The sequence below is a fragment of the Papaver somniferum genome, chromosome 4 (genome assembly GCF_003573695.1).
Source record: "Papaver somniferum cultivar HN1 chromosome 4, ASM357369v1, whole genome shotgun sequence".
NCBI lineage: Eukaryota > Viridiplantae > Streptophyta > Magnoliopsida > Ranunculales > Papaveraceae > Papaver > Papaver somniferum.
This window is the reverse complement of record NC_039361.1, coordinates 133,760,499-133,778,072: the sequence shown is the minus strand read 5'-3', so window position 1 is coordinate 133,778,072 and position 17,574 is coordinate 133,760,499. Positions and strand designations below refer to the sequence as shown.

Below are 17,574 nucleotides of genomic sequence, written 5' to 3'. Positions count from 1 at the left end.
TTTGTGCTGTGAATAGCACCGGCGATTAAGATTTGACCAGGGAGTTATTATAAATATTTTAATTTATTGCCATATATATTCAATGGATCACAGAATGGCATTTATAATAAATAAAGTAACTTTCAGGGGTATTCTATGAGATATCTTTTCATCTACCTTATATAAGGTGAGTAAACTTTTTCTCCTCCTTCATCCAATTTCGGCTCTACAGAGACACAGAATCAGAGATAGAGACACACCCAGCAGGGAGAGAATGAGAACAAGAAGTGGTGTTTGTTATCAAAATCTTGAACAGCGTAAAACAGAGATTAAGAAGAAGATGAGAAAACGGATTATTAATACTAATTACAATTACTATACTTACAATCAAGAAGAAGAAATTTGTTGTAAAAGAAGAAAAAAGATTGATTACTTAGATGAATTACCAGATGATATTGTTTTATCCATACTCTGTAAATTGGGTTCTACTGTGAATACTCCTTCTGATCTCTTCAATTTAGTACTAACGTAAGTAATAACCTCCAGAAATCTTCTTTTCCTTGAAAATTCTTTAAATCTACCTGGTTTTCTTTAATTCCAGTGTTGGGTCTGGTTTTTTATGAGCATTCAAATTCTGGGGTTTCTTTCAATTTGTTTATCTTCTTGAAACTTTAATTACATCACAAGAAAATGCTTCCTCTGTTTTCTTTTCTAGAGAAATTCTCAATTTTGTTTCTGATGGTTTATTTGTTTGTCTTGAAACAGATGTAAAAGACTAAATAATCTAGCTCTGAATCCTTTGGTATTGTCAAAAGCTTCTCCAAAATTACTTACAGTGAAAGCTAAGAATTGGTCTGAATCATCTCATAGATTCTTGAAACAATGCTCTGATTCAGGAAACATTGAAGCCACTTATACTCTAGGCATGGTACGTCCCACTAAAACCATCCCTTCTGATTTTTTTTTTTTTTTGTTTCTTTTAACTAATCCAATTTTTTCTCCAGATCCTATTTTACTGTTTAGAAAACAGAGGAAGTGGAGCATCATTAATGGCAAAAGCAGCCATGAATTCATATGCGCCAGCTTTATATTCATTAGCAGTGATACAATTCAACGGTAGTGGAGGTACAAAAACAGATAAAGATTTACGTGCTGGTGTAGCCTTATGTGCTCGTGCTGCGTTTCTTGGTCATATTGATGCATTACGTGAACTCGGTCATTGCTTACAAGATGGTTATGGTGTTCGACAAAACGTTACAGAGGGTCGACGCTTTTTGATTCATGCTAACGCTCGAGAAGTTGCTGCAGTTCTTTACTCTCATCCTCCTTCTACATCGATATTGTTTCATGCTCAACAACTGAAGCATAGTAATGGTGTATCGTGTCCGTTATTAAGTGATTTCGGATGTAACGTACCACCACCGGAAGTTCATATTGCCAACCGTTTCTTAACCGAGTGGTTTGAAATTAAAGGCACGAGTAATGTAGATGATGTGGAGGAGGCCGGCCCTGATGGTGATGGATTAGGTTTAAGACTTTGTTCACATGCTGGGTGTGGAAGGCCTGAGACAAGAAAGCACGAGTTTAGACGTTGTTCGGTTTGTGGTGCGGTGAATTATTGTTCTCGGGCTTGTCAGGCCCTTGATTGGAAGTTGCGCCACAAGGCTAACTGTGCACCAACAGAAGAGTTTATTGTTGTTGATGCCCATGGTAATGGAGTCGATGGGGATGTTGGCGGTGATGTTGTCGGGGTCGAAGACGAAGATGATGAAGATGTAATGATGGCTGAGAGCTGACGACGGTGACAATGACTAGTGATGCGGTTAAATTTCGAGAGTTCTTTTTCCTATTCCGGGTTTCCTTTTTTTTCTTCTTACTTTTTTTTTTTTGGGTGTAAAGAATAGAAGAGAACAGCTACTTAGCTGAAGCGGGAAAATGTGTAAAGCGAATGCAAATCAGAAAGAAATATTAGAACAGAGATCATGGCATTACATATCATAGTTTCTTAAATATATCCATTCAATTTGGTACCAGATTGTGCTCTCTTGCCTTAGTAATGGCCCTAATGGAGGTTTACAACTGCCACCACCTCCACAACCGCCGCCATCCTTTTGCTTATCTTTACTAGTGCGCCAAATGGAAAACATGACCCTGGTAATGGCCCTAATGGGGGGTTTTGTATGCGACCCTGTTTCTTAGCTGTAGATTTATTATGCAAAAAACAAAAGAACCAAAAGAAAACAGATAATTACCATTAGAAGAGCAAATTAAATGCCATTCCTGAAATACACTCTACATGACTGTTGAGGACCTTGAGGTAGATGTATACAGATGACTTGATTTGGTTGATTTAATTTAAATTCCCATCGCTTGTTTATCTTGGATATATCGGTTCGTTGACACACTTCAGCTACGTCCTACATGGTATCAGCTGCTCCATGTTCCATCTTTATGCTGAGTCGCTTTTGTGGTCATAAACGAAATTCTAAAAACTGGCATAAAACGGACACATTCAGGTTATAAGTTAATAACACAAACTCTAATTTCTATTGATTACATTTTTAATTTGTTGAGATAGTATGTAGTAACGCTATGAGCTGCAGACAGCATGCTTCGAGTGTTGGTTTTTTCTGGTAAATTTTAGGTATGCGGAAATAATGACCCGCAATACAAACATTATTACCTACTAATAATTAGTAAATGCGACGAAGTTTTAGTTCTGGAATGAGAAAATTGCATGTGCTCATGAGGGCTCTGTAAATAATGGAGAGGGAATGTAAGTAATGGAGAGGGAGAGTTGTTATGTTTGTTTGCACTAGTTGTTGTGTAACTTCTAGGAACCTAACAACTGGATGTGTAAATTGGCAGTGCCAACACGAGCATAACCCAGCACAATGCGCTAAAATTTGAGCACAGTCATGCCCAGCACATGATTTAATCCAGCATGGTACAACACGTTAGTTCCATAGGCCGGGCTGGGCTAGACTAATCGACACAGTAACCCAACACAACAGGCGTCACGGATAAGCATGTGGCACGATACATCACAACGCGTTAAGAAAGCACGTCATAATATGTATAAAACACTGCACAACATGGCACGATACATCATATTTTGTGTATATTTCACAAAAGAGCCTTTATTCTAGCCAATTATTGACATTTTATTATTGTTATGTTGACTTATTTTCATGACAACACACATGTAATACCTAAGTATTTGGAAATATTTATATTGGAAAACATAAATGTGCCAGGCACAACATGACACAACACGTTTATTTTTCTGGCACAGCACATCACGCCTTATGGCACGACACAACACAATATGTCTTAATCTCCGGCCCATCACAGCACGACACACAACACCTAAACACGTAATTTCGTGGGTTGGGATGTGCTGGGCCGACACGTTTTACACCTCTACTAATTAACAACCACCATGGATGCAACGAGTGGCACTAGAAGGAACACTATTTCTAACCACTGCACATGCGCAAGTATCGACACTCTAGCCTAAATGAAGGATCCCCTCTTGATCACCATCGTCATCCAAAATTATGTTTTACCAAGGTCCAAGCTATAATCTCAATGGTTTCCAATCAACTCCAGCAATGAGGAAGCTATAGGTTGAATAGGTTTATATTAGTTTAGTTGTATAGTTGGGCCGGTTTGGCGGGTTGGATATGACAATGAGACCAGTGCGGCTAGTTGGGTTCGGGTGGGGATGTGATCCGGCTTTCGCATATCAAATAAAGAAAATGTTTTACTAGACAAATTGGAAAACTTGAAAAACAAGAAATGGTTGCGGACAAGTCTCTTGATACCTGTTTCAAAAGTTTGAACATTGAAGAAACATCGGTGAATTATCAGAGCATATCTAAAGATTAAAAAGAATGTTTCTTGGTTAATGTTTTATAAGAATAGACTAATCAACCGTTGACTTATTTCAATATTTGTATAATGTCTATTTGGAACTATCAATAAAAAAAGTTAATGATAAGCTTTATTTTATAAATCTCGTGTCATTCTTTTGATGGTTTGATTGTGCAACTTGTTTTGGTTCATATGTCTCTGTGGTTTGCTTTCGCTTATGAGATAAAACTTTGGTTTTCATTAACTAAATGTTATGAGCTCATTTTGGCTTATGTTTGTATGATTGTGTGACTTGTTGATTTAGCGAGTTTTATATCTAACCTTTTGGGTTTCTTTATTGAATAATCATAAGAAGATGATGGTGGTTTAAATCACATGTGAGTCACATATATACTAATATCAATTTATGTTCTATAAATTATGTATTTAGTATAAATATGAGTTGTTTCGGTTTTAGTCTTTCTCTTGGTTTGCAGGGGATTGCTAGGATCTTGTTGACCTTTCTCTGGTAAAGGTTTTTTCTGTGTTATTCTTTTATTTTTGCATGGAATAACATACTCAGTAGGTGAGTTCTAAGATGAACTTGAGTTTAATGATATATCTCTGTGCGAGTATGGTTGTGGAAATCGAAGAAAAAATTATTTCTGATAATCTCTTTCATGATAAGTAACTAGAACGTTCTAGTTTGGCTTATCGAAATTAGGTGACGATTATTTTTGTTAATCATTTTCCTGATAAAAAAACTAAGTTAATTTTGATCTTAGTTTTGGCTTATCGAAATAGATTCAATTATTTAAGTATTTTGGATCCTCATAAGTAACTACGTTAATTATGATATTAGTTGGACTTATCGAAATGAAGGAAAATTACCTCGGGTGAATGTTCTTTGGTTAGAGGATAAATCTAGATTACTTCCCTAGTTTTTAATTTAGTGTTGCTTACCAGAAGTGGTATGTTTGACCTACGATTCGCTTCGGCTCTTATAGGTGTATCGGGTCCTAATGAACTTTGAGGGTCCATTCGAAATTTATTATTCGTACCTTTATCAGTTATCTGACAAAAAGGGGAGAAATATATGGAGTATACGGTGATTTAATTATCACTGAGAAAGGAAATATATGTTGAAATTTACATATCTAAACATAAAAGAGTAAAGCATTTATCAAGGGGTGAAACATATCATGTTGCGCAGTTATATTATATATTACGAAATATAATAGCATATATGTTCTGATTGAAATATATGTCTGGCGTACCTTTAGAGTTAAGAGATGCTTCAACAACGATCATTTATTTTGAATATTTGCAGGACTTTGTGATGTTGAAACTTGGAATCAAGCGTATGAAAATATAATTAAGAGATTGTTGTGTAATGTAATATCTTTGCCTTTTAATTCTTGTATTTTCCGTATGAAAAAACTTTTGTCACTAAAATTGACAAAGGGGAAGATTGTTAGAGCATTGCTCGGTTGAACGAACCACGCGTTGGTATGTCAAGTTCGGTTGTCATATTTTAGTTCCAAAATTCGAACCTGTTTGATTTAAACACTCAAATAAACTTTGTTATGTTAGACTAAGAACAATAGAAATGTTGAGACTCGGTCGTGTTACTCCGAAGAACCTGAATACATATAGGCATCAAAAAATACATCATCCTTTAATTCGAAGTTAGTAACACTGACTTGCTTGTTACATTTCTATCTACATTTATTTCAAGTCGTTTTCATTGAAAACATAACATATGGATTTTATTTATGTGTCTCTAGTATTGGTGACTTGATTATTTCGATAATCAAAGTGTCAAGGAACGATATACTAGTTGTTTCATACAACTTTGGTATATGGATTTACGAAGTATAGTTTATTTATTGGACTTCGAAGATTCAACATAACATCATTTAGTAATTCGGTATTATTTAATGTGTTGAACTTTCAAGTTGATTCCATACCTCAAAACACTATGTTCTCATGGTTTAAGGAAGTATACTAGCGAAACTTGTTTCGTAGTTGGAAATTAAGGATTCAAAGGATCGATCCTAGTAAAGATCCTTGTTTAAGGTATCGGTCCTAAAATACATTCTTTTGTTAGAGCACTGCTCGGTCGAGCTCGCAAGTTTTTTTTATCTCAAGCTTATTGTGAATGTGAATTAAACGAAACTATATCTTGATTTCTAACTCTGCTTAAGTCAAGCATCGAACTAGGATTAGAGTTTGGTGGTTGAGTGTCAGCCATAAATGAATAATCCTCGAAGATTGAAGACTTAAGATCAAAAAACAAAAATTTTGGTCTGCTTCGTACTCAAGATCTTTAACTCTTCATAATTCAAGTTTTTCTATGGATTTGCATATGTTCGTTCAACACCTCTATTATTGAAGATAAGTGACGATAAAAACTTATGAAATACTCGAAAAGAGCTTTATTATAATGAAATCTCACTCTACTCTGTGGTTGTTACACAGAAACATTGTATTGTTAACTTCCTCAAAGTTCAATTTCACCACAACTGAAGCAATACTATGGTAATATGTTCTCCCTTATTTTATCAATACATAGTTCTTTTGCAAATTAGGTAAAACTTATAAATAATCCACTCCCTCTTACATAATGCTTCAAAAAACCATATGTTATAGTAAGATACCACTTAAAAATTCTCTCCCTTTTTGTCAAAAAAATTGGCAAAGACAAAAAATAGGGATCCTGATTAATTAAAAAAAAGAGTATCAAGACTAGAAAACACATACCAGCTTTTAATTTAGACGATTTCACAAAGAAAACTGGGCGTCTTCATCAAAAATCATAGGTTTCATTTGTGTTAATAATGTCTTGATCTTCGTATTGCTTTGTGACCGTCAGTGACGCCTTAACAAAATGTAACCGATTCTTTCGTTTCTTTGGGTCACTGGCCATCCGCCGGGAGTTTCGGGTTTAATACCGATATTTTAGCAACAGAAAGAAAGAGAAGCTCTCCGTAGGGAGGTCCCCCAGAACCCAAAGGACATGGGATATGGGATATGGGACGCGTGTATGGAAAGGAATCAGCTTAATATTTCTTCTGTCTCCCGCCTGACACAGTTTGACACGCAATGATACCTGATTGGCTCAAAATCAATAGTTGTAGAAATAATTGCTTGCATTCAAACAAGCACGCGGGAAAAATCAAGCGTCTCATCAGATAGGCCAAACTTCTTTTGTTACAAACGGATATTTTTTTGAAAAAAACTATTTGTTCCTTAACAAAATAAGTCTAACAACACTGATAGCTAGAATAAATGGTGAAACCCCAATCGTACAACGGATTTCGGCTGGGTTTTTACGAATTCCACGCCGTAAGATTTATATTTTCCAACTGAAAATTTACGCCAGCCATAAGTTCTTCTAGAATATATTTTATGGCTTGGAATGTTTAAAAACCTAGACGAAATTCCTTCTACGGATGGTTCCCTTTCCTAGCCATAAATGTGTTGTTAGAATTATTTTTTCGAGGAATGAAAAAAACAACTATCCGTTGAGTCATTCTTTTCTATAAAATGACTATCCTTCAACAAAAAATTTGTACAAAAACTCTCATGTTTATGATTCCCTATAATTTGTTCCAACAAAAAAGAATAAATATGGTTGCTCGCTACACTAACGACGAAAAAGTTGCAATCGTTAGAGTGTCGCTCATGGTCACACATTAGGAAGATCTAGACATTAACATAGATAAAGCCTCCGATTTTTTTTTGAGCCGTGTATTTATGGTTTTTGTGGCGTTAAACGAAAATCGTGATGGAAGATCATTCACACTCATTAGAAAAAGATTCGATAAGCTCTTTCTACAATTGAAATCTTTCAAAGAGGAAATTAAAGCCATAAGGAAGCCATTCCAAATGTGCTATAAGATTAAGTTTGTCAGTAAGTGGTTCATCAAAAATAGTTTTGAATATACTAACTCATAATTGATTTGTTTTTGCAGTGTGTGTGTAGTGGTGGTGGTGGTGTGGTGGTGGGGGGGGGGGGGGGGGGGGGGGGGGGGGGGGGTCCGAAGCCGGTTATGAGGCTATCTTGGGAAAAAGTTTGACCGTGATGGTTGCTATCGTACCTTGGAAGAAAGTACTTATGCTTATTTCAGCTTCCATTATTAAGTGTTTAAGTACGATGTAATGATCTATGCTATTGTAGATGGGGAAAACGATTTGCTGGTTTCTTGGGGAATTGAAGAGACAGACGTGTTGTCGAGACTCCTCAACAGATGCACTGCACGGGAGTGCTTTAAGTTTGAGATATCAATCTGTAGGACTCCGGCCTAAACCAAGTCAATGGTCGTTCCAAAGTTAATTTGGTCACAAAGAGGGAGATGGGTTGATCTGTAGGAGAAAGGCTGAGAATTGTGTGGGATCGGTGATGATCAAGGATTGTGGATGTGTTGTGGGTTTCTGCAAATTAATGAATAAGTTCGAATGATTGAGAGATTGTTGCTCACACGATGATTCTTGGTTAGACGATGGATTGTATGTTCAGTATCTCGTGGATTTTTCGGTGTCTTGTTCAATCATGGATTCAGAGACTTATTTATATTGTCAGAATAGTGAACACATTGACCCCAGTAAGTATGACGGTTTCTGGAGTGAAAGAGTGGGAAAGTGGGAGATCGTGGTAAAATCAGTTCCATGTCGTGTGGAGACTTAATTGATCATGCACCCACCAATTTGCTAACTCCTTCAACCGTTTGCACGACTTACTCACATTTCTCATCGTGGATGAACACACGTGTCGTAGGCCGCCAGACCAAAACCCTAATTGCTATCCCCCCATGTAACATGGTTGATGTCTCACGAACATGGAGTCTGCAAGGAAGACGCGTATTAGGTCAGTTTTTGACTTTTAGACAGTGAGTCTAAGTTTTGTTGAATTGAGAATGAGTGATGAATGCTCAGTGATTCATGAATTGTTCTTATGTTGATATCGCTCGTCTGAGCAAATATTTTAAATTCGAGATTGCTCTACGAATTACTGAATATCAATAAATTACTGAATATTGATAGTTAGATCAATATTCGAGCAACTGAGCAAGTATTGCTAAATTCGACGAATTACTTAATATTGATAGTTGGATCAATATTCGAGCAACTGAGAAAGTATTGCTCAATTCGTTAAATTATTTATTCGTAACGTGACCCAATAAAATATTAATTAGAATATTGGTAAACCATCAAATATTATATGATTAATGCAGATGTTGGATCAAAAAAAAATTATTTGTGTTTGAACTTGCTCAGAATGATGATTTGTGGAGCGTTTGTTCGAAACCCTAATTTTTGATCAATTGTTCGTCAATTGATGAATTGCTGAAAATAGGTCATGAATAAGGGAGGGACCGACCACATGGGATGATGGACGTCCATGTGGTGTCCAGGTTCTCAAGTGAGCATGCACCAGGGTCCTCAGTTGACCAGTTGGTGAAAGAATGATCAAATGCTGGTGTTGACCATTTATTAGAATAGTGCTCGTTTGAGCATTCGGTGATGAAACCTAATTATGGAGAAGTGAGGGACCGACCAAGGGGGCATATATAACCGTCCCTTGGTGGTGTGGGACCAACTGATGGTCGATTGAGCAAATTCCAAGTCGGTTGGAAAGAGTTTGGACCCAATATGAGCAATTGAGCAAATTACGTCAAAATTATAAGAATGTATGGGACCGGATCCTTGCAAGCCTTAGGACTGTCCTTGGTCGGTCAAGGAAGCATGCTCGTGTCACAATCATGTCCATGTCTCATTCCTGAGAGTTTCGGTATTTTCTGATGTGCGCTTGAGCAATATTTTGGATTTTCAGAAGAGTTCGATTTTTGACTGAAATTCTTGATTTTTGCTCGAATGAGCAAGTAGGACTTTGCTCTTTGATCAATATCTTGAGAATATTAAAATAATAATATTTTAATATTTTTCATGAATAGCCTAGTTGGTCATGTGACCTTGACCTTTTGGCTTTTTCATGGTTTGAGCAATATTTGATAAAATATGAAGAAACCATGATTTTTGCTCAAACGGAGGAGTTTCATGAGATGAGGGAAATAATAATTATGAAAACAAGAGATTGCAAGCTGGAACCGGCCACGGCTAGGGAATGGCTAGCCGGCTAGGTAGCCCGGTCACGCAACACCTTTCCCTATTTTATTATTTTCATGAAACCGTGAAAATATGGAGAAACCGTGAGTTTTGCTCAAACAAGGAAAGTTGCTTGAATGGAGGAGTTTTCATGAGTTCATGAAAATAAATAAAATAAGAAAAATAAAAGCAAGCGGCGTGGGGGACCAGCCATGGCGGCGTGGTCGGCCGGCCGGTGGGCCCGGTCCCTAGGCACCTCTTTTCTATTTTTTTATTATTTTCTCTCTCCTGTTTCGTGTAGGATTCCTCGTTTGTCCATATTTTAGAATGTTTGTTCGTGCATCATTGTTGAGTACACTTGCACTATTTCATTGGGGCTTACTCGGTGATAGTCCAGATGCCCGATTGTTGAGTAATTATTACTAATTCATGAAATTTAGTGGAGAATTATTCATGAAATGGAGTAATAATCATGAATTGTGCATCTATTACTAATCCATGAATCCAGCCGAGGAATTCAGGGAACGGAGTAATGAGATGAATTGGTTATCTATTACTAATCCATGGAGTCCGACGGGGATTCATGGAACGGAGTAATGAGATATAATAGATTATTTTCTAGGAATTCAGTGGTGAATGTCACGTTAGAATTAACCTATTGTAGAATCGAGATATGAGATGGTTGAAGCATCATACTCGTTCTGAAAGGTGCATAGTCAGGGAACAACGTGCAGCATTGTTAACGTCCTAAAGGCGTTTATCCCCCTCAACGAACAATTATGTAGGAGAGCCGCCTGAATCTATACACGGTCTCTCTACATAGTCAGGGAACAGCGAGTGTCACCGACGTCCTAAAGGCGTTAAGCCCTCTCAACAAACAATTATGTAGGAGGACCGCACAATCGTTCTTCAATTTAGAGGTGGGTCTCTCTGTGTAGTCAGGGAACAGCGAGTATCGCCGACGTCCTGAAGGCGTTAAGCCCTCTCAACAAACAATTATGTAGGAGGACCACGCAGTCATGTTATTCTACATAGAGGTCATGATGAAATGCGCAGCATCAAACGCTCAACTAGTGGGAGGCCTTTTGAGAATCATATTCATCATGGCTCTGAGAGGAACTCGATCAGAGGTCGTGAAATGGTTCACGGATCGTAAAATATGAATCGTCACATGCGTTCCTGAAACCGGGTCGGAAACATGCAGTGTCATGATTTTACGATTTTGACCTTTATTGAAAATCCACCATCAACATTAAGTCCCCTGCTTAGTGAGGGACATTCATGTTCCGCAGTAAGCATTAGATGGTGATTTTCCAATCGACGAGATAAACAGTTGAACTCGGTCGTACAAAGATATTTTCAGAATCCTCGATTTGCTCCAATGTTGTCATGTACGAGCAAATGCTCAGGTAAGGACCCTGATAGTAAGATGAGGACCCTGATAGTGTCATCTCATGAGCACATAGAGATGAGGCACTGGTGATTTGGTCGGTCAAAAGTCCAATTTTGGTTGGTTTAATGTTTAAGGGTCGGAGCCCAAAAAAGGAATTCCATATTTTATTAGGTTTTGGAAATAAATTTAATATAAAAGGGAAAAAGCCCTAAAAATAAAAAAATATTATTGACCGACCAGCTCTTCCTCACCTTCTCACGTTCGAGCAAACATGAGGGGAAAAAATTTCGTCGGAGCCGGCCGTCGCCATCACCGTTCGACGGAGTTCCGGCCAACTCCGGCCAGTTTAGGTAAGCGATATTTATTTATTTATTTATTTTACTGTTAGTTCGTCAATATTCCATGTGTGTATGTATGCGTAGGTTTTATGAAAATTTGTTTTTAGAAAACATATGCCCGTTCGTTTGTTAGTTTAAGAAACGAGCAATAATCCCTAATATGAAAGAGATACATGAATCCTTGAATAGACATGATTTAGTTTCAGTAGATAAATTTTTTTTATGAGGTTTCATAAAAATCAAAATCTTATTTTCAAAGCATGAATTTTTCACACAAATACCTTTAGGTTCGTACGTTTGTTCGTGGTTAAAGTAATAAACAATAATCCTATGATATTTTTTGAAATAAACCTGCACTTCATGATAAAATTTTGTTTGTGAACTTTCAAAATTTTATTTGGAATAAGTGGATCTTTGCAAAATAGAAAAGACCCTCGTTTCATAGACAAACGCTCGTTTGAGCAAAATATTTTTTTTAAATAATAACTCACGTAAATATTATTTTTTTGTCTTTGAAAATTCATGAGTTGCTCACTCATGTAAATTTTATTTTTTACGTGAGTTTGAGTTTTTTTTAAAAAAAATTTGTTTAAAAAATCAAACTCTGATTTTTGGGTAATTGTTGGAACCAAACAATTTTATGTGATAAAACAATGTCTATATGAGTTTTGTGATTTTATAGTGTGTGTACACACGATAGAAAATTAGTAAATATTCACACGAAGAGCTTATGTGAATTATTAATAATTTCGTGAAAAGTAAGGTGTTGACTTTAAATAATGAATTTTGCTCGTCTTTGCAGATTTGAAAGAGCGAGAAAGTTTTCGAAGTTTTACGTTATTATCACTAAGCTCGTGAAACCATAAACAGGTAAGAGTTAAGGATTACCATTTTTGTAGACGCTGATGTGAGCATCATAATTATTTTGTTGCTTTAATTCCATTGTGTTGATGAAATTCGTGTATGGATATCACAACAACTTCGCAAAGATGACTAATTCTCGTGGTAGCGCTTCTGAAGATGATATTTCTAGATAGGAAACTTCCAGATAGGGTGTTTCTACAAATGCGTCTTCTAGAGATGACGATTCTTCCAGAAATGATGATTCTGGGACTTCCAAGGAGAAAGAGGAAACTCCTAAAACCAAGAACATCCCAAATACTGATGATGAATTCTTCGTGTTTCTGTATAGGCCCTAAAAGCGTCCCTCAGGTTCCTCGTTCCGGCTTCTCATAAATCCCAGGAGTACTACTCAGAACAAGTTAGTATCTCTTCAAGCAATAATTAGGTTCTGTTTGAGTGGGAAACACTATTTGGGTTCACATGTTGAACTTAAGCTTTCTCGAAATCCTTTGGCACATTTCTCTGGATGGGCAAGGCATATGTTGGGTCATAGTCGTGTAAGGACCATGCTAGATCGTGCACAGGTAAAACGAGCTATTCAAGTTGCTGGGGATTTAGTCATTCATCACGACATACCAGGTATGGTGGTTTGCTTGCTTGCTGGTGCGTTCCTACTCATACTTTCATATGCATATGGGGAGAATTCACCATCACTTTAGAAGATGTAGTCGCTTTGTTGCATCTCCCAATTACTGGCAATTTCCCTGGAGATCTCTCAGCAGAGGAGAATGTGATATCTGACGTGTTAGAAAATACAATGCATGAATTCAACAAGTCGCCCAAAACTTGCTATGATCAATGGTTGAAGCATTGGTGGCCGCGAGATGAGGTTCCTGAAGAACCCGTCGATAGTCTCTTGACCATTGCTGCTTTCTTACGCTTGTGGCTCTCCAGAGACGTTTTTGAGGATAGTGGACATTTGTTGAAGCCATTTGTGATTCCTTTTGCCACAAAGATAGACAAAGGTGAGAAACTTCATATCGGTAGTCTGTTTTTGGGTTCATTGTATTCCAATTTAGACTACTTAGTCATAGACTCCAGTATCTCCGACGGCTTCATGAAAATTGAAACATATGCTAATACTATGTTCCTCCAAGCTTTGATATGGGAGCAATTTGAGAATTATGAACCGATTCCTCGTAGCATCTTGCAAGGGACAAATGTCGACACTCGCCATGCTTTCCTTGAGAAAAATAATGCCAGGATCGTGTGTTGGTCTACGAAGCAACCACAACATAAGATACGCCTCACCAGTATTTTAGACATCGAGTCTGAGTTTGATTTTCGCCTCTGGGTGTCGGTTCCTCCGCTCTTCTCATAATTGATCACTTTCAATACTGCTGAACAAAATTTCATATTGAAGTCTGGTACCAGTCTGAGTGATGGAGAAAAATCTTTTATACTAAGTTGCACTCCTGGATATTTAATGTCGGTAATGCACGGAAAGTTCCAGGTGGAAGAATATAACATTGACAGAGCAGCTCGACAAATGGGTCTTGATCAGTGTTCCCCGGGTCATAGAATAAATAAGCCATCGGTTGTATATCTTAAGGCTCATTTAGATTGCACACATGTGGAAGGAAATGATTTTTTGTTTCCTTGTTCTGACCGAGCTACTTATGCGACTCCGGGTTATGTATACTTCTGACGTCAGCAACTTGAGCGCTTGTATAAGTTTGCGATGGATATTAAGTCTCTGGTACGAGAGTTTCCTCCTGCTAATTGATCTCTGATCGACCAAGGTTGAAGCATCTTCCTAGTGGTGATAAAAGAAAAACGCCTCCAGAATGTTCACAGGTTAGTATTTTTCTTACGATTTTGGTAAAGGCATGATGATCGCACCTTAATTGTTTCATTAAATTTATGTAGGATGGCTGATGGTATTTTAAATTGAGTTGTAGTAGTGGTAAGTAATGGTGCATTCAAGACTTGTGAAAGCAGCTTTTATAGACTTAATTTTTATAAATAAAAATAACAAACTCGAATAAAAAGTGTTGTGAGAATTATGGAGAGACTGGGGCTAGGATTCCGCTATTTACCAATTCCAAAGTGATACTAATTATAATCATGCAATTTCACACGTTCAAATTGATTCTCAACTATTGAAAAAGTAGATTCTTATAAACAACAAATGTTAATCCAAAGCATGAGACATCAAAACCCTAGGCTAAGCATGTTCCATCAAAAGAAAATACAATTGTTTAACAAAAATCGTAAAATCTATTTTCAATCTAGGCAAATAATCATAAATAAAAATTACACAAATTAAATAATTAAGAATCACCACTTTTTCATTGGAAAGATAGCTTCCTCCGTCGCCCCAAGGATTGGGTCTAGCTCAGCATGATGAAAACACACTCAAAGGAATTTTCCATTGCTCAAAAGGGTGTTCACAATAATGAAATAGGAGAAAAATAATAAAAACCGGGTTTTAACACTTATATTTGTTGCAAACTTAAGTGTTACAGAGAAAGATAACTATTAATTGTCGCCGTCACTGTAGCAAAACGACTGCTGCGCAACAGTCGCTGAGACTGTAGCTTCTAAGACCCACAGTTGTGTGTCGTTATCACTATTGATAAACTACTGTCTTGGTTGGTATGTTCATCGTGTTCTTCAGCTATGCAGCAACAGAAATGGCGTTTCCTTCAACTTTGATTTCTCGACTCTCTGTTCGTTCTAACTTCTCCCCAAACTCTCCATCCCCCTCTATGATACTCCAAGAGTCTATTTATACTCAAAAGGTGAAGAAAATCATGTGTAATAACTCACAGTAATCTCTTTTTACTCGGAAGTGAAGAAAATATTCTCGGGAATATTTTCTTTCCATTTTCTTCTCCTGCACGCGTCTGATTGTCGCTGGCACATAAAAACTCTCCAGGATTAATACAAACTCATGCAAGGGGGATTGCTACACACTCCAGACACATAATCTCCACATACTCATCCAACAGAAACTCGAGTATATCTTGTGCTCTGTTTACTCCAAAAAAAGCGAATCATCCCTTATTTACAGAATCTGGTGAACGTACCTCGCCTGTCTTGGACTAAAAGGTCCGGCCCAATCCACTTGAGTGATTGAATCACTCTAGAAATCTCCAAAATCGAAAACAATAACTCTCGGGTTTTCTTAAGAAAAACCCATAACTCCCTGTTCCACTCAACATGATGATTCAACCAATTCTGATCAATTCCAGCAACCTTACCACGCTTGTTATGCTCAATCAAGTCCTCCCAATCAATCTCGGCCATTGAGTCTCTTTCTACCCTGCCCAAAACGCGAACCCTAACTTCTGCCATTGATAAACAATGTTTCCTGCCAAACTGGAAATTCAAATGAAGGGGACGACCTCCTCCTAACAGAGATGGGGTGAAAATAGCAGTTGATGCCCTGGGGTGTGAATAGTAAATAAGGTGGCCCTTATCGAAAGAGGTGCCTATTAGTAATTGAGTATCCCTTATCCAAATGTGAGAGTCCAAATAACACATGTCCTCCGAGTGCCTATACCAACTTTTCGAGCTGAATTTTCCAAAAATGTTTATTTTCCAAAAATACCTACAAACACATAAAACACCATAATAAGTAGAAAATCGAGTACCAACAATACTGAAAATTGAGGACAATGCAGTCACAAAAATGTGTCTATCAAATACCCCCAAACTTATTATTTGCTAGTCCTCGAGTAAATCTAATCTAGAAAAATAAAAATGACTACACTTAGCACGTGCAGCAAGCCGTTAAACCGCTAGGTGGCCCTAGCGGCGGAGTGTTGTCTCCGGAGGGCTTACCAGAGGTGTATCCACAAAACCTTTACTCCGGACCCTAGCTATCTATGCAAAACCTTGGAAGGCACTAAAGAATCTCCTTGGTTGGCATACAAACATTGGCTATAGGAGGAAGTACCCTGATGCGAAATTCCAATTGTTGTACACGAGTTTGCACTCACCATACTATAATTCATATATAAGTGACAGAGCTCTACTCAGATAGTTTCTAGACATCATAACCGGAGTCAACCAATCACATGGAAATATTAAGAAGATGGATAAAGAGAAAAATAGATGGTTTAAAGTGAATGGTGTTTCCGATATCTGTCTGAAGGCCTCTGCCAAGATGAACCTATCCTAATGGACTGAGATACCGGTCTGACTAATATCAACACAACTGGCAAATACAAGGGAACCAGTGGTCGATAAACCTAACTCTAGGTCAACACAACTGGCATATACAAGTGCACCAGTGGTCGACTTTATTGAATTTATTCCGATTGGTCTGATGGTCTGGTCTCAAAAAAAAAAATTTGGTATCTCAATCACTCTATTTCACCCTAGAAATGGTAACAACTTGAATCGTGTTCCCCACTAAATCACTTTAAAAAAATAAAAACATAAGGATTAGGATTCAACGAGATATGGTGAAAGTACCATGTTTTTTTTTTAATTCTAACACCTGAGCTCTGTGCTTTTATGGTTAAGACTCTTTAGATGTTTCCATCTAATCAGATTGGTTCCTCAACTCCTATAACCAAGATGCTTCCATCCACTTAGATTGGTTAGTGCTATCCTTAATAAACATAAATTTCTAGGCTCTGGAGTTTATTTATTGCAACTAAAAAGTTTCTCCCATACCCCCACACTTAAATCTAACATTGTCCTCAATGTTCTAAAGATAAAATTAAAAGCATATGAACAAAGAGAAATTGTTACCATTTGAAGCAAAAGAGTTAAGGAAACATACTACCGTATTGCATGAGATTGGGTTACCTCCCAAGAAGTGATAAGTTTAACGTCTTTAGATGGAAATCAAAGACTTCAAAAAGGATTGTCACCTTTGAAAGTCATATACCAATCGCCGAAATAGTTGCGGGTCCTCAGAACCAAATAGAGCAGACACAAAAGAAAGACTAATAAAAAAAAAAAGAGATGACGGAGCATAACTTGATCTAGGGATTTCATCAAGGCAACTAGATTTATCTGGGTTGTCTCTTTGGGATCTAT

At 37.3% G+C, this 17,574-nt stretch overlaps 1 protein-coding gene across 1 annotated transcript; it reads left to right on the top strand.

The window, feature by feature from the left end:
- The first annotated feature begins 200 nt into the window (after positions 1-200).
- On the top strand, positions 201-1,991 carry LOC113276632 (F-box protein At1g67340-like). The gene is made up of 3 exons (XM_026526256.1): positions 201-507; positions 745-907; positions 984-1,991. Exons 1-3 carry the CDS (start codon positions 254-256, stop codon positions 1,773-1,775), a joined length of 1,209 nt encoding a protein of 402 aa, XP_026382041.1. The 5' UTR covers positions 201-253; the 3' UTR covers positions 1,776-1,991.
- The last annotated feature ends 15,583 nt before the right edge of the window (positions 1,992-17,574 follow it).

Coding starts and splice junctions, on each gene's coding strand:
- LOC113276632 (XM_026526256.1), top strand. CDS start 254: ATGAGAACAAGAAGTGGTGTTTGTTATCAAAATCTTGAACAGCGTAAA. Junction 508..744: donor CTCTTCAATTTAGTACTAAC/GTAAGTAATAAC, acceptor GTCTTGAAACAG/ATGTAAAAGACTAAATAATC. Junction 908..983: donor CCACTTATACTCTAGGCATG/GTACGTCCCACT, acceptor TTTTTTCTCCAG/ATCCTATTTTACTGTTTAGA.